Source organism: Lagopus leucura, unplaced genomic scaffold (genome assembly GCF_019238085.1).
Source record: "Lagopus leucura isolate 7727_CA_CO unplaced genomic scaffold, USGS_WTPT01 Super-Scaffold_100054, whole genome shotgun sequence".
NCBI classification, from domain to species: Eukaryota; Metazoa; Chordata; class Aves; order Galliformes; family Phasianidae; genus Lagopus; species Lagopus leucura.
Window position 1 is genome coordinate 661,329 of NW_024962300.1, and position 26,331 is coordinate 687,659.

A 26,331-nucleotide genomic window follows, 5' to 3' on the forward strand; every position below is an offset into this window, starting at 1 on the left:
AGAGAGGGGAGAGAGGGGAGAGAGGGGAGAGAGGGGAGAGAGGGGAGAGAGGGGAGCCTGGTTTCCACAGACTGCAGAGCCCTGCAGTTCCTCCCAAGGAATGAAGCAAATTAACACACTGGTTGGGGACAGAAGGGCAGAAAAGCAGCGGCTCTGCAGCATTAAGATGGGGCTTGCTTACCTCATGGGAAGTAAAAGGAACTAAGATCCCTATTCCCCCTGATAAGGTGGTATAGACAAGAGATTCGGAGCCTCCCGGGATCAGCGTGGTCTTCTGCAATGAAAGCACTGTCTCTCCCACGTGGTAATTCATAATCACTTCAGCCTGGAAGTCAACCACAGAAGCGAGTGTTTTCTTCAGCTCATAGAAAAGCATCAGGAGGTTTGATAGAGGAGAAGCAGAATGAATTCCGCCACCTGCTAGTTCTGAGACTGCTTTCTGAAGGGGAAGAGCCTTCCACCTGTGACCAGATGGCAGAGCTCAGCACGTGCTCAATAACCCTCTCGAGCTGGACAAGCAGATGCACACAAAGAGAGAAAGCAGGAAAAGAAAAGGAGCACGCTGCTTCAATCAGGCCTCACTCAACAGGCATCGCTCGTGGTTTCAGAAGCAGAACTCGGCTCCCAGTGACAACTCATCACCCGCTGCACTGGGAGCAGAACTGCAGAGGATTTCACAGGAAAGCAGCACGTTCTTTTCCCTCAATAACCACGTGCACCCCACGAAAGGTTACCTTCTGTGATGCTCCATTAAGAAGCCCTCTGTCCCAGAGAGCTTTGTTGCCGGTGGGATCCTCATCTACCTCATCATTGGTGTTGGGAGGCAACCTCACCTGTGTTGTAAGAGCAGGAAAAAGTCAAGAGGCTGTGGAGAAGCTGTTAACATGCAGTTCTGAAGAATCTTTTTGGCCATTTCATGCTCACTGTACCATTGATTTGCCCCTCCAACAAGGGCCTTAGTGTTAAACATCTGTGCTGTCAAGACTCAAAAACGCAGACAGGGGGCTCATGAGCAGCCTCTGCCTGGGCTCTGCAGGTCAGACTGGCAGGAGGCACAGTCACAGCACTGCTTGGAAGGTGCACATCAGTAATGAAACAGTGGAAGGGTGTGAATTGAGAAAACCAGAGGACTGATTTGCACACGTTGGCCAGATCCTGCAGGCGTAACGCCTGCCACTGGCTGAACTCTGCCCTCCGAAGCACCCAGCACGCTGCAGAAGAAGATGAAAGTTCTGGCACAACGACCATCCATTCTTTCCTCCTCTGCTGAAAGCCAGCCAAGTGGGAAGAGACAGCAATGACAAAGCCAGCTTTCATGAGGAAGTGTCAGAGAAAGCCAAATGCCAGCGCTGAGGGTTCGCCAGGGAGAGCAAGAGATAACCTGATGAGGGCTCTCATGGGCCCCTTCAGGGTCAGGAGTTTTGTTTCGAGGCCTTCGAGTCTGGGGACAGCTCTAATGCAAGTTATTGGATGCTTCAGAAATGCAATCGTGTTTAAGTTGTTTACTTCAGCTGAACTGATAAACAGCAGCCATCCACTGTGAGCACAGCGAGTGAATGGTACAGGGCGTTGTCTGGAGCTGAGCACAGATTCTCATTCTTTTTAGACAAATCATGGGTGTTTTAAGGAAAAATACTTCATGTCCAAAAAGTCCCAGCTCCTTCAAGGCACACTCACCACGCAGATGTTGCCAAACTTGTCTGCTCCGGCCACGGTGTCATAATCCAGGAGAGTTGCTGTGGTGACCCAGCGGGGATAAGTGTCATCAGCAAAGATGATGAGCTGGTTCTCATTCCTTTTGTAGCGCACCCAGATGAAGCTCTCCTGAACATCTGAAACGATCACTCTGTGCCCGATGGTTTGAATCCCACAGATGTAGTTGGCAATGTGCTTTTGGGAGAGAGAAAGGGCAAAACTCGAGTGCTTCCAACAGGGAAGTGCCACTACCCACCCGAACTCCACCCTTCACCTGAAACAATATTTACCTCTGGGAACTACCTGGCTCCCTGCTTCCCATCATTCCCTCCACCATCACCTATCACTTACAGTATTCCACAGCCCCAAGTTAAATACACTGACAATAAAGGGCCCTTGCAACATTACATGCACTGCACGGCATTCACAGCTTGTTAAGTAACACCAGCATCCAGAATAAAGTGCTCCTGGCAAACCAGATGTCAGCAGCACCAACTGCTGCAGTGCTCCTCACCGCTCTCATCATGAAGGACCCAAGAATCACAGCATCACAGGATGGCTTGGGTTGGAAGGGACCTTAAAGGTCACCTTGCTCCAACACCCTGCTGTGGGCAGGGTTGCCAACCAACTACATCAGGTAAGCTTCAACTTCTCATGCAAGCAAATTTCTCATTTTAAGGAAAAAAGCAACAAAAACAAAGAAACAACTGAAAAAGCCAGGCCACTGCAAGTTCCCAGTGCACCCATGAACTTGCTGGAGTTCTGCTGTGCAGTAACAAGTAAATGGCACGGGCTCTGCAACCTGCATGAGAAGGAGGAGCAGGCAATCAGGAGTTAGAAAAACCATGCTCTGATACTTCTTAAAGTACCAGAATTGCTGATCAAGAAAGGAAGTCGTTTTAGTGTCTTGAAGTCCAATAAAGATTTTAAGAGAAAAATCCCATTTTCAGGACTCCAGCAATCTGAAGAGGCGCTCATTTACGTCATCCAGCTTCTGCCCCCAGCCCGCTGAGCACTTCACTTAAGGAAACATTCCCAGCAGTTGTTATTGTATATCTGGATGAGACCTCCCACATCTGCAGCAGATGGCCACAGCATCACCACTTCAGGCCCTTCTAACTTCCTACACACGTCCACTTCGGGCCTGCGCTGAGCTGGTGCAGAAAGAAAAACGCCACGCTGCCATCGGAAGGGTGAGGGGTCTGCAGCAGTCCAGGCAGAGCTGCTATGAGTGCCGTGTGTGGACACAGGCAGCACGCTGCAGCAAGGCAGAAGAGCAGCACTGAAGCCCAAGGGCACACATCTGGGCTGCAGCAGCAGCTGAACCTTTGCTTCACTCACGCTGCATGGCAGCTCTCGCTCTGGGTCAGCTGCCACGGTGAAGAACAGAACTGTACCTTGTTCTCACACTTCCGAAGCAGCTTCTTCTTGCCCAGGTCATACACACGCAGGAGCTTTCCCACTCCAATCAGGACTCGACCTTGGAAAGGGGCGATGGCTGCAGGAACCTCCTCCACGGGGGTCTGGAGAGAATTGGAAGAGGAAGACTGTGAGACACCATCAACAGAGCTCATCTCACACCAAGCTCCACAAAACATTCAAGCTAATGGCTCGCCTGAAGCCCGCTGGCCTGTGCCAAGGCTAATCACAATCCTTTTGTAGAGGTGGGGCAAAAGGTCAGTGCTCTGTAGGCCTTTGGACACCAGCACAAAGCATACGTGGTGCTAACGGAGCTCTGAGAAGTGCAGTGTGCTCCTCAGTGAAGTGTCAGACAGCTGTGTGAACCCCGCGTGGGGCAGGCAGCAAAGGAAAATGAAGACCTTGTAGCCTCTGTTGTTTTGCTTTTTCCCCCAAAAAGAAAGATTTTGTCCTTTGCCTAAATCCGTTCAGATGCCTTTCGCAACAGAGGCATGACTCCAGCTCATCATCTGCCACAGAAGCTCTGAAGCTGTCACTGAATCAACTTTGGTGCACCCCACAGTTCCAGTAACTCGGGGCTGAAAAGTCTCCCACAAGTACTTCATTATCAGCCCAAAAGGATCAGCCACAGCAGAGAAAGTGAATGGGCAGAGCTTGGAGTGATCCCAGCTTGGCAGAGCTGGTCAAGAGAAGTTACTTCACTCAATCAGCTCTGTCACCTCCAACGTGGGTGTTGACTGGCAGCAGAAAGGGCCCTGGGCCAGGACAGAACCCACTCACTGCACCAGCACTGTAGGAAGTGAAGGAAACCACAACATTCCATTCCACGTGCTCATCTGTGCATACCTCGACCATGCTGGAAGCACATGGGAAGAAGAACAGAATTTTGTTTAAGCACAGTTCTGCTGAAACCTCTGCTCAAGCTCCAGGGACCTCCAAACCAAGTTGGTCACAGGCGACCAATGCTTCCTACACCAAACCAGGACAGCATCAGAGGAAAGACGACAGCTCCACGCGGCCAGCACAGGACTGAGCCTCAGCACCAGGGATTGAGTGATCCAAGTATGAACTGACTTTGCAAACAAGTGCTCAGAGCAGCACTACTAACTCATACTCCAAAGTGGAAGCAGAGCTGTTTCTTTCCCTTCGTGAACGAAGTCATGAAAAACACTGCTCCTTTCTCGGTCGGACAGACAAGCTACTACTACCTACACAGCTACTACAAAGAACTGTGACTCTTCAGAAACCTGTTCAGTTCTCAGCCCTGCAGATGTCGTGGGGACATATTGTGGGGAAGGCAGCTTATTTTCTCCCAGGCCGTTTCCAGTGTTTAACATCTGCACGACCACCTTGCTGAGAACTGAGTACTGCCACAGCACTCAAGATGAACTAACAGCTATCCCAACCCAGCCATCCCACAAGGCCTTCCCCCCCCCTCTCACCTTGTGCAGAAACTCCAGCTTCTCACCACCATTCACCAGCTTGTAGGTGTAGACAAAGCCCCCAGCGACGGAGCGCGGGTTCAGAATCAGGTCTTTGGCAACTCCCACCAGCACGTACCACTCCTCACCCGTGTTGGAGAAGCGGCACACAGCCACGCTGGGGATGAGAAGACGCACCAGGAGATGAGTGTGACCACGACACAAACCAGTTCAGCACACAGGCTGTCCCCTGGCAGCACAACTGGCACCTACCCAGGCACAGGCTCACAAGCCCAGCCTTCCGGCACTGAAATGACTTTCAGAAATCATTTTTCCTCCCTGCAGTAATGTTTAAAGCAGGCACCTTCATTCTTCCACACAGTGAGATGCGCTCCAGCTGTCCCACATGCCTAAATCATTACTTCTTTCTTTGCTAAGCACAGTCAATGTGCAAAGTTCCACTCGAAGCTGTTTTTCAAACCTTGTTCCTACTCGGACTATCCGTATAACCTTCCCCATCTCCCACTGTTATTTCCTGCCTGATGTCCAGCTCTGCCATGTTGGGAATCCTGGACAAAACAGGAAAGAGTCAACCTTTTGGGCTACGGTGGCTTAACTCCATCCCAATTGCTGAGGCACTTGTTATTCTTCAGTTATTGTGCTGGCCTGCCCCCTCAGCTCCTCTAACATTTCCTTTCTATCCAGCCTTTGCTCAGTTTATCTAAATGAGAAGGGGAAGTGAGAGAGAGCAATACGTGGTCACGTTCCCAGATCTCTTATCTCTCACTCATATCCCAGTGCTGTTCTCTAAGCACAAACATTTGGAGAGATTTGGAGAACTCTTTAAGAGTTGCAGACGTGGATGAGGACAGATCAGGACAGGCTGGGGAGGAAAGGCAAGACAAAAGCTTGAAGCCATGCAGCATTCAGTTCTGGGATTTAACCTGGCCTCCCAATAATGTGCTGCATCTGGATTTCAACTCCCAATAACAGCCAAGGAAAACAAGAGGACTAAAGAAAAACCACCACCACACACCCAAGACTCATCAACAGTAGAGGTTTTTTTTGCTGTGTCTGGCACTGCTTCTTACCTGAAGGCAGCTTCGTTTTGCTCTAGCTGGACCAGATCTAAAGTATTTCCCTGGATGGGGTTCATCACCCTGATGACAGAGGCCCACTGCCCGTTCCCTGCCTTTGGAGCACCAAAGATGGATTCGGGGAGATTCTCGTTGAGGAAGGCTGCAGCCATCTCTGCAGCCAGCTCCCTCTCATCTTCACCTGCAGCCTCCACCATTTCCTATGGCACATTAAAGGACAGGGGTGAAAAAACAGCTCATAGGATTTCCTTCCCAGACGTGCCCATGCTCTGCTTTAAGTGCAGGTATTCCAGAATATGGCTTGGGAAGACATAAAAACCACAAAGCTTCCACTCCCCCAGTAAATCTCTGCAGCTCAGAGCACTGCAGAGCACTGTCAGCTCTTCTCTGCCCACGAGGCAGTCGTCTGGAGAGTCTATTTCTCCAAAGCAAGAACTCTGGAAACAGAATTGAGCAAACTGAAGATAACAACCCAGTGAAATCCAAACATCCTCAAACGGTCAGAGAAAACCCAGGGGATGGTGTTACACAAGCAGGACCGATCCCTGACAGGCAAGACTTTAAAACTTGCTGTAACAACACCCAAAGAAAAGAACATCAGAAGTACTGCATTCTTCTGAAATTCACGTGATGAGGCAGATTTTCACCCATTTCAGTTCCTGCATTCAGAGCACAAAAGCCACCAGGCAACGGCAGCTGGGAACCAGTGAGCAACTGAGGATTTCCTCTGGAGAACAGACCTGCATACCTATCCCCCATCCCAATTACCTCAGCCATCTGTTGCTTTCTCTGTGCCTTGGTGGCCTCAGTGTAAGCGTTGTGGTCCGTCTCAATGATAATCAGGTTGTTGCTCTCAGGGTGAATGACAAATTTTCGAGGTGTGTACTGCAATGGGAAGGCAACCTGGTTGAAGACTGCCCCCAATTTCTCCAGTGCCAAAATCCTGGGGGACAGAGATGTAAAAACACTCAGCAGAGTTCAGAAGCAACCACCCTGAAGACAAAGGCTGGAGTTGAGCTTTAGGCCTGTGAAACTGGCTGGTGCTGAAACCAGCAGTGCTGCCTTTCTCGGGGCAGGCAGCCACCAGCAAATTGCTCCAAGGAGGGCAGGACTCGGGGCTTTGTGAGTCTGTGCAGGTGTGCTCTGCAGCAGGGGCTCTCGACTCCAGGGCCCTCGCTGCCCCATGGTGCACTCTGAACACCTGTTCCTTCGGGGCACGCTCCTGTGATGCTGAAGCAAGTGTACCCCAAACTGAACAACGTGCATGTGAACACATCACCTGAGCCTAAACGTGAGTGACTGTCTGACGTGTTACCAAGCACTCCTCAGAGACACTTCAGTTACAACACTATGAAAAATGCCAGTGCCTGAGCGGCCAGTATTCTGTGCCTGCCAGCTGAAATGCCAGTTCTTCTGGCATTCTGTGACCAAAACCCACAAGTTTCTGCAGGAAGAATGATTCCTTTAAAAGCAATGAATGCTGAAATGCTTCAGTGAGGAGATATGAAAAAAGTGCCTGTTCAAATGCATGAAGCAAAGCTCCTGCATTTGTGTTCCCCCATTACTTATCCTTTTTTTTAATATCTATTTAAGCTGCAATTTAAAAAGCACAACAAACAAATCCCTGTCATGCCACTGATTTCTTAGGTCACATGCCTCGTTTTCTGCAAAGTAGCCGTTCACATCAGACTCTCTTAATGGACAGCATGTTTACAGTGCTTAACAACCTCCCTCCCTAAGGATGACTTACAAGTCACCTGGAGTACACTTGTTATTTCAGCAGGCTACGAAACACCAATCAGAGAGGTGCACCACACCATTTTTTCCTGACAGTAACGAGCAATCCACCCTTCCCAATTCTTACCTAAGTCACTATCTCTCTGCTACTCAATGTCTCACCCTCTTACCTGCCTGCCAACCCGGCCCAGCAGCCCTGCTGCTCCCCATCACTCCTTACCTCAGCGTGTTTGTGGAGATGGCCACAATACCCTCTGGGCACTGCTCAGATGCGAAACCAGACGCAAACTCCAGAGTCTCATAGGACAGGGGAGTCAGGTGGAAACGGGACTGATAGGAGTAACTGAGCCAGGAACGGCTTGACATGGCCAGCACCTGGGAAGGACACAGCACAGCAAGGCTCACTCTGATGCACACCAACAAACGGTGCAGCAACCCGATTCCTTCCCCGCTACACAAAGGAAATTCTTGAGGCTGGACTCTACCCAGCTCACAGCACACCTTCACAAATACAGCTTGCTTTCAAGGGAAAATTCCACCTGGAAATTGTGTACAAAGAGGAACTTTAAAGCACAACCAAGACAGTGGACACAAACTCAGGTACAGTAAGAACTATTTGATCTGTTAAGAGCCAAGATCGTTCTTTTGTTTGTTTGTTTTGACCAAAAGCATCCTATCAAGGCAAGACAAATATTTACTGCTTCAGCACCATCTAAGGGCAGCAGCACTCTGCTGTAGAGTTTAAGAAAAATTCACTTCAAATTTTCAACCAATTAAGGGAAACAAAGCAGATGGACTTCCAACCCTTCAGGTTCATACATCTTTACAACTTAATTTCAATGCAACTTTTACTTTCTGCTGGCAAGAGCTGGAATGATATTGAAACACCCCCAGGCCACTCCAAGACAAACATCAACTGGCCACTAGTAATGTTTTTTTTCTCCCCATGCTGTCAGACAAGGAATTAAGGCTGATCTCAATGCAGAAAAGCACCCAAAAAGCTGTTTTACAGGCATATATTCTCCTAGTGCTGCAAAGCATCTCATCTCCAACTTAAAGCTGGCAGGCTGGCAGCAACAAGTCAGAGATTCATTCAGCTTACCAAACATTAAAGCAGAGATCAGACTGCCAGCTCCAGCCCCCTGTGCTGTCAACATTTCTCAACCCTGAAGGTGTTATCCAAAGATGAGTCAAGCAGGGGGTGGCTGATCTCCCCAGTGTCACATCAGAACAGCTAATAAATGGCACTTCCGATGAAACATGTTCTCCCCTCCATGCCAAATCCTACAAATATTTTCCTTCAACCCTGCATGATAACTTTGTTGACTCTGTCTAGAAAGGAGACGGCCATCAACTGCATCAAGTGGTCAAGGAGCTCCTTCAGTCTGTTCACTGCAGCAGCCAAGGTGAGTTTCTTTGCTGCCTCTGTGCCGGAGAATCTGCGCAGAGCTTTCCAGATAAACTGAAAATACAGTCTCCAGGTCAGATGACTCCTAATTCAGAGAAGGCAGGGCAGCACTACACATTACTTCCTCAGAAGTATGGGGAACACGAACAAGAATGAGGTCGTTTGTGAAAGAGCAATCTGCGAGGCAGGCGGCTCCGTAACGCAGTCATCCTCCTTCCCACCCTCACCCACCCAGCGCTGCGCCGTGAGGACGATTCCCCACCCTGCCCACCAATAAGGAAAAGCAGGATGCTGCAACCTGGGGACTGGGTCCATAACCCTCCGAGTGCTGGCCTCACTCACCGCTTCTTGGCCTTGCATTCGGACTCGGAAGAGCTTCACAGGCCGTGAGCCCAGGTACCTGGTCCTGGTATCGGAAAGATCACCCGTAACCGGATCCAGGACAGTTCGCAGCAGCACACCGTTCTTGACATCAGCAAATCAGCAAGTTAGATCATGATTACAGATGGGAAATACCTAAATACAGCCTTCATGCTACTCCAAACAAAAGAGACAATTTCTGAAGAATGAGGCTCTTGTTTGCCGAGCTTCTGATATAATTTCCTCCTACAATTACTCTCTAAGTTGGCTCTTAATATTACAATCCGTAGCTCCCGTGCGCTCCCAAGGGGCAGAAAGGAATTAATTTAAGAAGTATAAAATGAAAAAAGGAGGCTGGTAAGTTTGGTATATCACAAAAGCCACAAAAATACTCCAGGTCTGACTCCATTTCCTAATCCCTATTGCTACAAAGCATCTATCCAAAAAAAAGCACAAACCCAGCCACGCTGCTTAAGCGTGCATTCTGACATGAAACTCGAGATTGCTCCGATTATTTTTACCACATGTTGAATTGTCAAAACAACATTTTTGGTTAAGGATCACAGAGTCTGTGCTGTATGCAACGAAAACCATGCAGCAATAGATTTATTAGAGCAGAGCCTGTGGTTGAGGGCAATCACTCCTTTGATTCTCTGCCCTCCAGGCAGTTACTGAAGAAGTGGCCAACAACACTTCACCCCAAAATTTTTAGAACTCGTCCTCTTTCTGGAGGAGGAAAACACCACCTTGTCCTACATGGTGTCTGAGAGAATATTCTGTCTTTCATCTAGCCCAGGAATGTATGGGGAAACTTGCAGTTCTGCTAAGTCACATGGTGAATTCCCCACTTACAGTTGTTAAGCATGTTGTAACAAGGAGAAAACTATTAGGCTTTGTGCTGCTGCACTCTATGATGACATGGCTACCTGAGCAATCTGTCTTTCCAACAAAAGCTCACCAAGGCACAGCTGTCAGAGCTACCTCTCACCTGCAGTCCAATGTTCAGGTAGAGAAAGCCAATGGAGCCCCTCTCCCCCAGCTCGTCCTGCTTCTCGGTGCCACCCATCTCCACGATACACAGCGACTCGGGCTGTGCAGGAAGGGCCTGCATACTCAGCGGCTGCAAGCAGTCCTGGGGGAGACAGAAATGTTCCTTACAGAAAGAAGGGTAAAAAAGGGCACAATAGATGCTGGCTGTATGGATCTTGGCAAGGAAGGCATGGTAACAATCCTGGGATCTGTGGAAGACGAGCTGGATCCTTTCCAACTGTCCTGGAATAGTTTGCTCAGGTTTCTCCATGCTAAATAACTGCAAAGTTTGCACTGCTTCAGTCATCCCTTGAACACTGATCTGCTGCAGGCAGAGAAATGATAACGCTGTTTTGCTGCTAACTTGCTTGCAGAGTGGGTTCACTTTTACTAAAAGCAGAAACAGGGAGATAAGGGGAAAAGACCAAAAAGCAGAAAATGCTTTTATATCTTATCATCTAAACTCCCAGACATGAGTAAGACTAGATAAAACTAGGGAGTCTGTTTCTGGTTAGGATCAAGGGCCACAGTTCCTCTCAGCTCTGCAGAGGAGAAAAGCCACGCAAGCTATTCCTTCCTGGTCCCCCACTTGAACGTGGAAAGACAGCACGCACAGCACAGCTCTGGAGCACTCTTTTGAACATCCCAAGCCAGAGGAAGAGGCGAAACCAGAATGGCTGCTCACCGAAGGGTCGAGGGAAATAATCCTGACAGTGTTGTCCACCAGCCCAACAGCAAGGAACCGGGAGCGCTGCTCCCCAGGTGGAACGTTGGCCAAACTCATGCAAACGACATCAGCCGACATCTCCTTTCTTTCAGTGTACTCATTCAGCTGTCCTGACTGAAAAAGAGAAACACAAGAGACTCGTTAATTAGGTAACGGGGCAGACCAGCACCTAAGTGTCTCTCCAAACATCTTTTGTATGCTTATTTGTAAGACAGTGTTTTGGATTCTATTTATAGCCTTGTTTCAGCCACAGTTCAAATAACCAGAACAGCAGCAGGGAAGCGTATGGCTTCCAACCTCAATTATGAACTTCAGAGGCTCTAATTAGCCATTAAGTCATCTAACGTGAACCCAGTCCAGATTTGATTGACTCATTCCAGAAGGATTCTTCACTACAAACTCCTTTTCTGCAGCTTTGATGGAGTATCAGTATCTGCCCCAATACCTGTTGTGAACTCTTTCACAACATCAGTGCACGTACCGGGTCCATCTCAAAATAAACCAGCTCTCCTCCAGTCAGTGCTATCACTACTTGTCTCTGGTTCACAGCACATTTCACAATTGTTTTCTTCCCTGGTGTCTTCCATTCGTTCACCCTCTTATCTGCTCGGATGTGCCGGATGCCATCTGGGTACACCTGAAAGGAAAAAGGTCACATTCACTGCTGTATTCACCACCCCTTCCCAACTTTCACTTGGATTCTGACACAAAAGCCAAAAGCGAGCGTCACTCTTGGCAGCGCTGACTGATTAGCAATGCAACAGAATGAACTAGGACAAAGCCACTCGCCAGCTGGAAGCATTGTGTCTTTGAACTACAGTGAAGAACTACCGAGTGCATTCTGAGGGAGCTCAGAGCATTTTCAGCTGGTCCAGTTTAACAGGATAGAAAAGGGCAAGATCAAGTGTCGTCTTCTACCAATCCACACCTTTTGACATGACAGGCACTACTGCAGGGAGCACAACCGTGCAGCAAGCAGCCACTGGCAAACGTCTGCAGACACGCCAGAAGCAGCTTCCCATTACCTGTACTAAGGCATCATCCCCCAGAAGAGAGCAGGACAAGGTGGGTGTAGTACCCAGGAATCCAGAGTCAGTCACTTCTTCTACAGTCTCTCCGATAGACAGCACCAGGGTGGCATTGACGAAGGACACAATGATATAGGCATCAAACTCATCTGGTCAAGTGAGACGAGGGGGGGGAAAAACAAAAAACAAAAAAAAGGCTGCTGATTAAACAAATGTAAGGCCTCCCAACGACATTAACAGTCTGATGAATGTCTAGCAGCTGCTCTTCAGCAGAATTCCTGTGATAATTACATCTGCTGGCAATATTGTGCAAGTTCGTCCTAGGACACCCTGTGCAAAAGCCGCCTGCTGCTCGACTCCAAGCAACAGGAGCAAGGCTGGGCCGGGGGATCGAACGGCGACGCAGATACACAGTGAGTTCATCATGATCTGGAATCTGGTGAGCAACCTCCTGCCTACTCCTTTTTCTTTTTTTCTTTCTTTCTTTCAAGGACAGCACGGGGTCTAAAGCCTCTGAGACACTTGCCCCGCCTCACACAAGAAAATGAATCCAGATTTAACAGCCAGCAAAGTCGAATGAAACTCAACTCCAGTAAACCAAAACAGATGGAATCTATTTGCAGAAACGACATCACGGATGCTATGAACAGGAGTTTGCAAGACCACATCTCTCGTTTGTATCCACATAATAAAAGGCTGAAGACAGCTAGAGCGGAGGAGCTCAGGGCTAGCCTGCCGGCTCTACACTCACCCAGAAGTTCAACTAGCTCTCATTCACACAGCATCCATATGGATTTCCAGGATGAGAAGCAATTACATTTTTAAAGACAGAGCAAGTGTTGACTTTCACTTCTACTGGAATTAACAACAGCATTGTAGCTACTATCTCCAGTGCTGGCTTCTCTCAAAGGAGACAGCTTGGGAGAGTCCAGTAGCTTGGACGTGAAAGAGCTCTACTAACAAAAATAGATTTAACAGCTCACATGGAAGTAAGGAAACTGTGGGAAACGGGCAGTAGGACAGGGTAAAGGACATGCTCTGGTCCACTACTGCCGTTTGCATTCTTCCAAAAGAGAGAGGCATGAAAGAGAGAGAGTAGAGCCTCATTAGAACAGAACGAAAGTAATGGGAACAACAAAGTCTGCTGGGAAATGCAGCCAGGAGTCTCAACGGAGAAATAAAACTGTCTCGAAGCAGCTACTTCACTCCTGATGCTGTTGCCACGGAAGCGCTACTTCTTCAACAGGAGGAATTCCCCATTTTAACCCAAGAGCTCAAACTTATGCACCACAGCACCATGAGAATAAGCAGAGGTGAGGCTAAGAGAGAGCTGCCCAGTTCTGGCCCTTCAGCAGGGTCACCATGATTAGCTCGCAGTGGTTAACGAACCTCCAAGTGCATCAAGCAAACGGGGAGCCCTCATTGGGATGAATACAGGATGCCAGCAACTAACCCGTATCACCTTAAAAGAATCAGTTGAATTGGGATAATTGAAACAAGTGCTTCAGGAATAGATTGTTTTCTTACCCACCCTGCCTAGAGGAAGGTGTTGCCAAATCTGCTGTGTCATATTTATAACAGAGGTCTTACATACAGCTGAAAATATGTGAGTGAAAAAAAAACATCATTTGTCTCTCCAACATCTGGTATACAGGCCACAGCTCTGATCAGACTGAGGAGCTTTGTGTAGCTAAAGCAATTCCAGCATTGCCCTGTGGCACGAACTCCATTACTGCTCTGTTAAGCAATCACAATCCAAAAAACGCAACGAGCTCCCAAAGTGCACCAACAGGAGCAGGTCTACGTCAGGAAATCAGGACAGGAGACCTGAACCTGTACACAGAAACTGATTACTAAGGCCAACTACTTCAACACTTGGCTTAACAGAAGAATTCCTCTGACATTATCAGCAGATGCTAAGAGTTCAGTAAGATGCGCGCTATTACACAGCTTTTTTCTCCACACTGAATAAGGCCTTTCCTTAAATCTTGCATGCATTTTTCAACACCAAAAGCCTACAAGAATTCCTTGACTGCTTTAACTAGATTCTAGCTGTTCACTGGCCTTTAATTCATAAATATCTCATAGACAGGATGTGCTAAAAATTCCATTTCAAAGACCATCGTCACTTTCCAAACTCCTTGAAAGCTACTCCTTTTTCCCTGGAGGCTGCCATTCCCATGATGAACGGCCACGTCCCAGCTGGAGGCTCAGTCATGTGATTTGGAGCAGGACAAAGAACTCCCATTTGAAAGCGAAACAGATTCCCTTAGTCCTACTCCAAACGAAACTCATTCTTACCCCTTAAGACTTCTAGCTCTTTCTTTTCACTGGTTTGGTTACATTAGAGCATGTCTTTAATTCTGTGGCAGTAATAGTGACAAGTGCATTTTTGCTCGAAGTCCAGTAGCGTTGCTTAATGCCTCTCTGCTGGAGCTTTTGAAATAAAGGGTTTGATTTACCAGAATGCAGTCAGTGAATAAGACACATTCATCCAGATACAAACGATGCAATTTTTGCTTTAGAAAACTGCCTGGTTGAAATTAAGAGGACTAAATCCCCGGGGCACACTGAGTATCCTCAGTCAGAAAAAGAGCCATCTATTTTAATATGAAAAGCTATCTGCTTAGCTCTCTGCAATCCCAAGCACAACATCAGGCTGCCCAGAGTTCTGAACAGATAAGACATTATTTTGTGTGCAGACACAGACTTCAGAGATGTTCATTACTGCTCTAACTGCTCCAGTTAGCTCCCTTTCAGCTAGCAACAGAGACATTTTAATGACTCTGAAGAACCACAGCTGGACTCATTCTCCTGTACCTTCATTACGAGTTTTCTGCAGCTTCATGCACACGTCAGGATCAGTTATATAAACACCACATTTCAGCCCACGAACGTTACACTACCATCCTTTTTGCTACTTGTCATGAATTCATTTTGAGTCAGTCCATGAAAATTCCATTGTGAGAAGGCAGTCCACACCCGAGATGAAAGTTTTTCATGCTCTGCAGCACTTGGATTTGCAGCGATGCAAACACAGCCACCACTAGTTAAGACAGGTTCAGTGCACAAATAGATGAGCAGTGACAAAGTTCAGGATTATTCTCACTTCAAAGACACTGATGGGATGACAGCACATCTCCCTAGGCTTCTGTTTACTACTGCATGGAGCTGTGACTCACCACACATCTCTTCTGGTGCGAGAAACATCAGGCAGTGCCTACAGACTGTTAGGACTCAGCTTACATCCATCCCACTGCAAAGCACACAGCCCTCTCAGCTTGCAGTCCTCCACGTCCAACTGCAAAAAAGGGTCTGGTCCAAATTCCACATGCTTCTTGTTTGATGGGCAGCCACATACAAGCAACCGTGCCAGCAATACCTACAGGTGCTCCACGCACACTTGTGAGGGGATAAAAACCAATTATGTGGCTGGGAGTCAATCCTGTCTAGGAATGGAGCTGAAAGCACCCTTGAAATGTGCACCACTGACTTCAGCAAGAACTGAGCATTCTGCAGAGATACAGTCAGTATTTTGCTCCTTGGAGATCCTGAGGTGGAACGGAAGTTGCTTTGTAATCCTCAGCTAACAAACACGACCATCTCCAACTATAGGACAGCTTTCAGAATTCATTTACTGAAAAGCTCAGCATAGAAGCAACCCCGTGATTTTGGGATTCTCTGTGGTTAACCTGTGGGACAGCTCAGCAACCCCTAGCAGTATGTACACACCTGTGGTGATCAGCACCTCCACCACCAGCCACCTGTGGAAGAAAAAAAGAGGCTTGGTATTGGTAGTGTGTATCACCACGTACCAGCCAGGGTTAGTGTTTGCTTTGAAGGCTGCATGCTTGTGTGTGTCTTACAGAGGCCTTGCAGCATGAGCACGCTGTGGCATAGAGAGGGAGCCAGGCAATCTGATGCTGAGAACTCAAAAAAGCAGCCCTTGTGCAGTTTCAGTGTTAGACAGCTGTCTGAAGGGGTCCTGCAGTCTTTCTAATTATACACAACGTTGGCTGTGAATTCAAAGAGTTGTAACTTGGTGACTGGTCTTATGGAACTTCCTGTACAAGAAGTACTAAGGTCACAGCAGCAACAGATTGCAGTCCTTCTGAAATTGCTGAGATCCTCGTGCTGAGACTCTAAGAATTTGGTGGAGGAAAAAAGAGGAGGTAGTGAGATTAGCAATGGTCCTCTATCTCCTGAGAGTCAGCCATCCTCTGCAACCCCAACAGAAAAGGTTGTAAAATTCTGAAATGATGTTAGAAGGCTCAATTTTTTAAAGGAAAAGAAAGTTACCTACTTCTATACCAGGACTGGAGCATAGATTTGCCTCTAACACACTGGAATGCCTCTTCTAAAGAAAAACACATGGTTTGGAGAGGAACTGTGGAAATATTTTCCTTCTGTTCCTTTTTAGTTCTGGAGAACATGCAGGAACTTCCCGCTCAGAGCTTTTTTCCTTGCTGCTCAGGCAGTACTTGAATCTCAGAACAGTACAGAAATCAAAGATAGGTCTCAAATGACAAGGTAAATCCTACAGCAACGTCTGAAATTTCCACAGGGCTACAGGATCCCTGGAAGACACACTACCCTAAGACTGCTTAAAAAACAAGAAACCGTATCAACACAGAAGGCTGAGGTCTTCACTGCAACAATCTGGCATTTCTGCACCCGGTGCATAAACTACAGCGAGTCTTTGAAAGATTTGCACTGTCTCAGAAATAATTACGGAGATTTACAGTACCTAGACAATTTCATTCAAGCCTTTTAGATATTTCTGAGGACTTGTTCTCACCTCCAGCAGAAAGGCAGGACAATGGAATACGTTTCCTCTCATCTTTCACAATGCAAACTCATTATCTGAGATCAGGAAAAAAAAAAAAACAAACAGCCCCACAACCCAGTGCCTTTTGCCAGTTTCAGTTACAGAGCTTCCTGGAAAGAGCAGCACCCAAACCCTGCTGGGTTTTTGAACAGGCAGCATGTCCCACTCCAAACAGACTGCTTTCTTTACAGATATGCACGGAGGGAAGCAATAGAACAGATACTGCTGCTGATTTATCTGGGTTTTTTCCATAATTTTTACCCGCTCGCTCACAAAGAGCTGATTACTGCAGTTGTCAACACGTATGAAGAATAGCAAGTACGCTCCAATAAAAAGCATAATCACTGCCTATGAATGTCGGAGCAAAACCTTACTGGGAACTGGGAAATGAGAAGTTCAGCAGCTTCAGGCTGTAAAGGCACAGCTGATGCAGCACACTGTGCGATGGATGGATGCAGCTGTGAGCAGTTTCTTTGTCAAAGGGAAGCATGACGATTCTAGGGGACCAGAGGGCGGCTTCAAAGTGCAAACAGGTGGCTGCACAACACCCCCTTCCTTCAGCTTAAGGAAAATACTGCATACCTTCAACGTGTCTCCTCACAGTCCATACAGCATTGGGGTTACCGGGCAGCTCTGAGACGGCCATTTCAGATACCTAAGAGAAAACAGGAACCAGGTTCTTTTGACAGTGGATGTTTAGGCTTGCTGCAGTCCTACTGTCATAAACAATCAGCAGTTTTTAAGCTTTCCCACAATTGGACAGGAAAGCTAGCAAATTCCCCACTCTAGGCTCTCCCCCTGATGCCAGATGTGCAAGGGGGTAGAATATATTCATCAGTGATATTGCAACATCAGAGCTCCAGAAGAGCAGCTTTAAAACAAGGTCATCCACCCCCAGCAAACAGATAGCAGAAGCAGCTGACAACGACATTGGGAAAGTTCCAATTCAATACACTCAAGCATTTGAGACAAAACGCAGGTAGTTTAGAGTCAATAAAGCAAAAAGCCTTTGAGCTTGTACAAGTAAACAGCAGTCCTTCTGTTTCCAAGGCAGAAACCTAGAAAGTTACTCTCCCTCCAGGCTGTAGCAAAAGAAGAATCCCTTCATTAGAGCACCCTTATTGCTCGGATTGTCTCCTACGTTCCTTGCCCCTCAAGCTGTTTTTCTAATATGCTGGAAGGTTTACCTCAAGTCCATGTCTTAGAACCCTCAGAGATGACCGTGGCCCCCGACCGCAGGCCACATACAGCTGGGGTGTGTCCTCATTGGCAAGATCTGCTATCTGCATGGAAGCAGATAAAACAAAACTGAGCCACAGGAAGAGAACAGACCAGTGAGAGCCTTAAGCAGCTGGCTGAGAATTCAGCAGAGAAGCTCTTCTATCAGCATTTAGTACAATGCAATGTTTCTGGAAACTTGGGATAACGTATCTTTGCTGACTCTGCTCGCACACAAAAGCATGGAAAACCAGTCATGCACCTGTAATCAATTCCTCTAAGTGAGAGAGCCCTACGAACAGAAGGGAGCTCGCTGACAGCAACCTACCTGACAACACAGAATAGGAGACAAACTGTCCAATTCATCCACCAGCACCAGGTTTTTGAGAGGTCGTGGCTGAAAAAAGAATGTATCTCCCTCCTCCAGAGGCATGGCAGAAGAGAACTCTGGTTCCTCATCATCATCACCCAGGTGGGCTATCTGGTACAGATAACTTGAGACACAAAGCGAAAGAAACAGCATGTTCAGTGCTGAGTGTATTCAGTCTTCTCTAATACAGCCCAGCCAAACATTCAGCATGATGGAGGGAAATCCTTCCCTGTATCACACAGTTATTAAAATTTTGCCCTAGGGGTTATTTTCTTCATGGAAAAAAAATTAAAAAGCATTAGAAGGGAATCAGATGCTCATTAAATAAAATAACTAAAATCATGGTCTTGTTTGTAGCTGTCAGTGGCAAGGTATGGCAGAGTTTCAGTGCTTTCTGTTTACCACTGAGCCTTTGAGACACTCCAGTGTTGGAGCCAAAGCATTAACTGACAATTGAAGCCACAAGCAAGGCTGAGGACTAAAGCCACAACTCCAGTCATGTATTTTATTGGCATATCCTCACCTTGTTATTCTCAGCCCCATGCCCCATTCCATTTTACAACCCTACACAGCACAACAATCAAGCTGAACTTCAGAGGAAAAAAAGAACTCCAGAAATACAGAGCAATGTACTTCTTGTCTTTAATGATGCTCAAATTAATGTGTCTCCCTCAAAAGCCTGCTTTATGCAGAGGAGTTCAGATTCACACTGGTAAACTGGTCGGAACTCCCCCAGCTGGCTGACTCTGCAGATGCAGGCAGGAGAGCATTAATCTCCATTCCTGTAAACACACAGCTGCAAAGCCACCCTCAAAGGCACATGAAGACTTTTTGGAGTACTCTACACCCCTGAATAGGAAAAGAGAAGGTCCTCAACAACACTTCTATTAAGAAAAGGACCGTACAGCTACTGATAAAAAACCCTACCAGCTCCTGAGTCTGCAGTTACATTTTGAGAGATGCTGTAGTCCATGTACAAGTTCAACCAAAATTGAACAAATGAACCATCAGAAGGTGACTGATCCTACCCAGAATGGAACGCCCACTTCTTCCAACCACAGAAACACATCATCTTTTGTTCACTGCACTACTATATTTAATCTGGGATCAGCAAGAAGAAAATTCCCCTCTTCAGTCATGCCACGTGAACAAAGAATTACTCTACCCATTAAAACTGAGATGCTGTCTTTTTACTTTTAGTGAAGTCAAGGGTCAGTCTGTGCTCACAGAGCGTTCCAGGGGAAAACCACTGGTGTGAAACTGTTTACTCACTGGTTTCCAAACTCAGATGCCACAAAGAGAAATCCTGTCTTCAGCACACACATGGCAGCAGCTACGGGCACGGTGTCAAAGTACTTCAGTCGAATCTCAGTGACCTGAAAGCAGAGGAAGACATGAACTTACTAGCAAGGCACTAAAGCTGTACATGTGTGACTTTAAAAGAAAAAAAAAAAAAGGCACCTGATTCAGTGAAGCAGAAATCTTTTCATTGCTTAATACTAGGGTAAGCAGCAGCAAGCTACTACGGTTTAAGTTAGGTATTTCAACTTACAGACTAGCTGGCTGTGCCAAGCTAGTTTCCTGAACTCGCATCAAGATCGACTGCAGCACACAAACCAGAACTCTGCACGCCCTGCTGTCACTACGAGGAACAGCAGTTATAGCTGTGAGCATAACAGTATCACAGAAAACGTAGAATATGTGCTAAACCCAAAATATTGTGTATTTATCACTTCAGAGAACCAGGCAAAGCTATGGACTAAGAACTCTCTAACTGTGTGCTTCTTGTCACTCTTCAAATATGGCTTACCATGTCCTCATCAGTCTCCAGGGTGATTTTGAAGATGTCTCCCTGCTCTGTTTGGGCCAGGAAGAAGAACATGGATTTGGTCTTGTGTGTAGCAGAGCAGACAAAGATCATACCTCTCTCTGGGTCATCCAAGTCATTCTATCAAGAAAGAAAGCAGAAATGATTGGTGGAAAAGACCTGCACAGATGTGGTTTCGCTGACTGAAATATTTCCATTTCACAGGTGCCTGAGAACTGACAGCAAACAGAGAAGTTTTCCCCCATTATACCCAGCACCTCTCTCCCCCAAAAGGAGATACATTTCTAAGACCCTGCGCCTAAGCTTTCCCCTATTTTTTGCCCAGACAACCCCCAAACATCAAAACCAAACACAGCAGTAACACAACCAGATGTTTTTCAGCACCAGGTGTTTAAAGCTCTGCCAGAGAACATAATGATCTGCGGCAGCGAAGGAGGAGAACGAAGCCTTACAAGCAACAGAGCAGCTGTTGAATTCACCTGTATACACAACAGCAGCCATGACTCAACACCTCAAGTCAGCCTACATTACACTGACAGCACTGCCCCAAGTGCCCGATCAGAGTCTTTGGAGTATTTTCAGCGTCAATCTCAGAGAAGAGACATGAAACCAACTCATCACATCAGGCCATGCCTACCACCCATCTTCCCCCACAGATAACACGTGCAGCCATCAAGGCAGCTAGAGGCTAACAGATTCTTAATCCTGTTCTCATCGCTTTAAATCCTCCCCGATAGTGGCAAATTTACTCAGCAACAACAAAGGAAATCTTATAAAAAGGTAAAGGAGGAATCCCAGAATGCTCACCCGTCTCCTGGGAATTGGGCATCTGATATCCGGCTGGTCACCAAAGTTTTTATAAGTGATGTAGTTTTCTGAGCAGATCAGCACCCCACTGGGTCCATCAGAACCACCAGGGACTGAAACACAACAAGGAAACGTCACTATGAGAAGAACTCTTACCACAGATCTGAACTACTATTTATGAAGATTTATTTTGGTCCTTTGAAACAGCATAGCTCTTAGTGCTCTGCATCACCCTGAATATATGATTTTTTTCTAAGGAGAAAGAATACAGCTTTCTGTGCGGGCATAAAAACAGGGCAGAATGAACTGAGGCACCAGGAAAAAGAAAAACAAAGCATACATCTCCAAGTAAATTGCTTGTTTCATCCTTTATGTCTCATTCTCACCTAGAAAGCCACGCTGAGCCCAAAATACCACATCAGCAATTTGTCAGTGACTGGCATGTTTGCTTGCTGTCATAATAGCAGATGTTTTTCTGACACATCTTTCATCTAAGAATGTTTATTAAAATGGTCCTGGTGGGAGCCCAGTGTAACGGAACACACTACTGAAGGGCAGCAGCAGCAGAGCAAGCAGATCCAGCCCAGTGTTTGTTCCTGACAGCTTCCAGCAGATGATATAACAACAGAGTAGGCATACCTAGCTTTCAGCTTCTTTCCACTTGGAGAGATATCTGCAGATCAGCACTTCCTCAAGTTGAAAGTGTTAGCTTTGTATCAAATCCTGGTAGATGGGCTGTTAGAGATGTTTATTTACTGGCTTTTTGCATGCACATCAGCTGCTCACATCCCATTCAGAAGAGTAGAACAGCACTTATGCATTACCTCAAATTACATTCTTTTGCATCTGTCACCAGATATTAAATTTTGTTTGACATCTAGTTTCTGAACAACGAGAATCCAAGGCAGACACAAGAGAGATGCAGAGCAGTTTGCAAACCTCAGCTGTATCTCTTATTTTTGCATATTTCCACACGTGAACCATTATTCATGACCTGGCTCACCCATTAATTTCTACTGATGGCTCAAACTGCTAACCAAACAGCTCCTAGCACCTAAAGCATAGCGACAACAGAAAAGGAACCGAACAGACCCACAGTAAAGTGAGAGAGCAGCCAAGTGGGCAGTACCTGTTATAAGGAAGTTGCCATGCTCTTCCAGAGGCTCACTGTATTTCCTAACTACGTGGTTCAAACCCAAGTCCAGCTCATAAAACGTCAAGGTCTGTTGTGTGTTGGCCGCTGCTTCTCCTGTTGGATCGTTGTCTGCTTCCTAAAACACAAAACATGAACACTTCACTCCAACCACCAACGGTATCTGTGTGTTCTGTGAAAACATTCTGAGACCTGAAATGGCACGAGTGAGAAGCAGCAATTCAAACACACGCAGAGATCATTTTCACTGAAGTCTACAGCAGCAGTGGGAGCTTCACATCCCCAGCAGTGTCTACACAGAGCAAGATCCTCATCAGCTCAAGCCTGTTACCACACAGTAACCATGTCTGCCATCAAACACAGCCTGTGGTTTTTCTTCAGCCTCTAGCCAGTAATCATACCTCCACCCTCTCTGACACACAAGACTTCAGGGCACGTGTAAATTACAACATGAAGGCTTGCCCTCGAGTACAGCTTTAACCTCTAGAACAACAGACCAGACACTTTTCTTTAGGTGCTTATTCAGACAGCTGACAGGTACACTGTCCAAAGCAAACAACTTGGTCACAATTCAGGCAGTATTTTAACAGCAAAAGGTTTGCTCTTCACGTGCTACTCACTGACAGCACCAACACAAGATGTCTCTCAAAAAAGGAGAAGCAAAACTAATATATCAAAAAAGAGTTTTAAACAACATTAAAATGCAGCCCAAAAAAGTTGGCTGAAGGTGCTCCAAAAGGTTCAGGGGAAGAAAACATGTGCAGTTCAGCAGCAACAAGTTAAGAATCACCAAAACAGAAGAGACCTTCCAGCTCTGACTAAAGGTAAGACAAGAATGCAAGTAAGCCCGAGACAAATAAAAGTCATCTCAGACAGGAAAGGCACACAACGCTCCCTGGTTCCACAGACAGGTGAAGCAGGACAGAAGAGAAGTAACAAAGTGCAGAAGACAGCAGAAAGTCACCAAAGTCTTCTCACCTCGTAATCCATTTCCAGACAAGCAAACATTGGGTTTTCAAACCCCACGTCGACTCCCACCACGTGGTAGACCAAGGTATTGGCCTTGTGGGCTTCCAGTGGGGAGGAAATGGTGAGCCGAGCTGCAGCATCTCTGTTTAAGATATACACCAGCTTCTGCTTTTCAATAGCACCTGCAAGAAAAGGGCAGCAATAGTTGGTGATGAGAGCTGTCAAACCTGCATCCCAACACAAACCTTCACAACAGAACGTCGGCATTATTTTGCTGCTGAAATCTGCTATTGGTTACTTATCCCTGTGTCAACAATTATCTTCAAACACCTCACTTTTAGTATTTCAGACTGTAAGCAACAAATCCAGCTCTGAAAACTAACTCTGACTCTTTGGGTTAGTTTCAACTAGCCCAGTATTCAGCCCATGGTAGCTACAGGCAGATCTACCCACATTCCACAACACAAAACACGATGGACTGCATGGAAACAAGAACAAGTTAAAAAAAAAAAAAACAGCTTTAGCAAACTAAGGAAGTTCATGCACTCGTGTTTATTCTCACTCCACAAGCTTGCCATCCCGTTGGCTGTAAAAACACAACTGCTAGCAATGCTGGTCAGCCAACCAAGTAAGTAAGATGCCTCATGGTAATGCTTAAACTACCAAAGTGTTCTTTCTAGCTATGAAGCCTGATCAGAGATTCATCTAGTTGTCTCCACACTACACGTCAGAGAAGAGACATGAATTCACAGCATCATTTCAGGCTGGAGGAGCTGACCACACCACAGACAGATGGCTGCAGCCCTAACTTTTCTCCCAGACATCACACATCAGGGTTCTGCCCGCTCACCACAAAGCTGGCTGGCTTCTTTCCAGACTGCTTTGGCCCAACGTTAGAATTTAATTTGTGCAATTCCATCAGCATCAAGGAACTATTTCAAGGGTCTGCATTTTCCTTCACACGTCTCACAGCCTACCAAACTGCCTGAGAAGAAGTACTTCAAACACACCCCACAGAAACTTGCTATTAACTCCAAGACAGGAATTAAAACCAAGCAAAAAACCAAGCCTCTAGGTCGACTTACTGATCATGACAGCACGGCCCTTCGGGTCTACGGCCAAGTACTGGCCTGGAACAATCCTGCGACATCCGCTCTTGCCAAAGGTTTCCTGATGAATCTTCTCAAACACGTTTTTGGAAGGCTGGTACTCCAGGATAACAATGCGCCCTGAGTCGCTGCCCACAACAATGTAGTCTTTGGTCCCTCCTGTCAGCCGGAAGGCCATGAGGGAGCGGATGACCCCAAACACTTCCACCGTCAGCAAGGTGTGAACCTTCCCTGTGTTGGGGTCTGGGCGGAGCAGCTCCAAGATCTTGCCCCGAGAAACAACAATTTCTTGTTGTTTGGTTCCTGAGGAATGAGGAACAACACAGCAGAACAAGCAGTTATGATAAACACCGCCAGAAAGATTACAGAATATTTTTCTGTATATTATTAATGTGGAATATTCAGGGTGACAGAACATCCAAGGGATTTTTGTTTACTGTTGTCAGAGAACTCAAAGCACCAAGCAAGGTGCCTTGTGTTTCACTATCTCTTAATAAATTGTGAAAATAAAATACTAAATTAAATCTGCACATGAGATCAAGCCAAACATTCTCTCTTTCCACACAAACCAATCGCTCAGGTTGCACACTTGGGATCAAACGATAAAACACCACCAGAAGTAAAAGACTTAACTATATTGATGCAGAGTAGCTACAGCAACCAAACAGCACAGAAATTATTTTTCTTCTCTACTGTCTGAAAGAGCCTAGGCCAAAAAAATGTTACAGGATAGAAAAAGTTACCTGAGAAGTTGCCATGGATGGCATAGCTGATGCCCGTGGCACGCTGTAACGTGAGGTTGTACAGGAACATGGTGACAGTGGATTCACTTCACTTTCTCGTAGCGGCACTGAATCTGCAACAGGTATTTGTACAGCCAGAATCATTCATGTGGCACAAAAGCAGAACTGATGCTCTCTTATTAATCTGCAGTTCTAACCTTAATCCTTATCATAGAATCATTGAACTGCAAGGTTGGAAATGACCTGCAAGATCATTCAGTCCAATCGCCCTCCCATCACCACTGCTACCACAAGCACTAAACCAGATCTCGTAGCTCTTCATCCAGGTGCCTCTTGCACACTATCAGGGACAGCGACTCCACCACCTCCCTGGGCAGCCATTCCAATGCCTGACCACCATCTGAGAGAAGAAGTTCTTATGTCTAAACTAAACCTCCTCTGATACAACTTGTGACCATTTCCTCGGGTCCTTTTTTTTTTTGCCTGGGAATCCTTCTCAGCAGATTTAGAGCTTACAGCCACTGCTGACCGGCTCAGTGACAGGACGGTGGGGGACTGTTTTAAATTAAAAGAAATGTAGGTTAAGTGTTGGCTGACATCTTTCCCTGAGGGCCCTGGCACAGCTGCCCAGATTAGCTGTGGATATCCAACTCCTAGAGGTGCTCAAAGCCAGGCTGGACGGGCAGTCTGACCTAGTGCCTGATTTAGTGGTTGCCAACCCTGCCTGTGGCACAGTGGGGACCTGGTGATCTCTGAAACCCTTACCAATCCAAACCCCTCTATGGTTCCATAGCACACCTTCCCGTGCCGTTACTCCTCGGCTGTTCCCTGAGCCCCGCAACACGGGGCGGCGATTCCCTCCCTCGGGAACAACGCACGACGAGCACAAGCCGAACAAGCCGAACAAGCCGCACAGAAACCTCCGTCCTTCAGGCCCCGGAGCGATGGAACCTGCCCTCCGCTCCCGAACCGCCTTCCCCTACACCCGGCCCCAGGATCCGCCTCAGGCTCAGGCCCGGCCCGCCTCACAGCCCGGGCCCCGCGGGGCTCACGGCCGCTCCCACCCCACAAATGACGGCTTACACGGCACTCACTCAGCCGAGAGCCCGCCGCCGGACAGGCACAGCACGGCGGGGCCGTCCCTACCGTGCGGATGGCGGCGGATGCTGCTCCGGCCTAGGCGGGCGCCCCGCCGGCCCACTCGGCCATCAGCCCTGCGCCTGCGTGCTGCGCTCCCGCGCTTCCTCGCTGGGGCCTTCCTCGAGGCCCGGCGCGCGCGCGCTGTGAGAGGAAGCGGCTGTCTGAGGCAGTGCCTGAATAACCACGGACCGACAGCAGCGTTACCTCGCGCTGAGAGCCTCTACAAAATTCCCCCAACACGTCAA

At 47.2% G+C, this 26,331-nt stretch overlaps 1 protein-coding gene and 1 non-coding gene across 2 annotated transcripts; both read right to left on the reverse strand.

Annotated features, from left to right (window-relative positions):
• Positions 1 to 16: 16 nt before the first annotated feature.
• SF3B3 (splicing factor 3b subunit 3) lies at positions 17 to 26,092 on the reverse strand (the record flags this gene model as incomplete). The annotated part of the gene is made up of 24 exons (XM_042886000.1): positions 26,030 to 26,092; positions 24,947 to 25,059; positions 24,180 to 24,506; positions 23,104 to 23,276; positions 22,102 to 22,243; positions 20,973 to 21,085; positions 20,148 to 20,285; positions 19,610 to 19,713; positions 18,296 to 18,461; positions 17,937 to 18,032; positions 17,332 to 17,404; positions 11,919 to 12,070; positions 11,375 to 11,530; positions 10,852 to 11,007; positions 10,126 to 10,269; positions 9,120 to 9,242; positions 7,590 to 7,744; positions 6,401 to 6,575; positions 5,627 to 5,832; positions 4,557 to 4,713; positions 3,093 to 3,218; positions 1,678 to 1,890; positions 735 to 833; positions 17 to 325 (listed from the first exon to the last, which is right to left on the reverse strand). Coding segments are annotated over exons 2-24 (3,573 nt in total), but the record flags the coding sequence as incomplete, so codon positions are not given.
• LOC122188111 lies at positions 23,780 to 23,861 on the reverse strand. The gene has a single exon (XR_006181471.1). It is a non-coding gene; the product is annotated as a small nucleolar RNA SNORD111 (small nucleolar RNA).
• Positions 26,093 to 26,331: the final 239 nt, after the last annotated feature.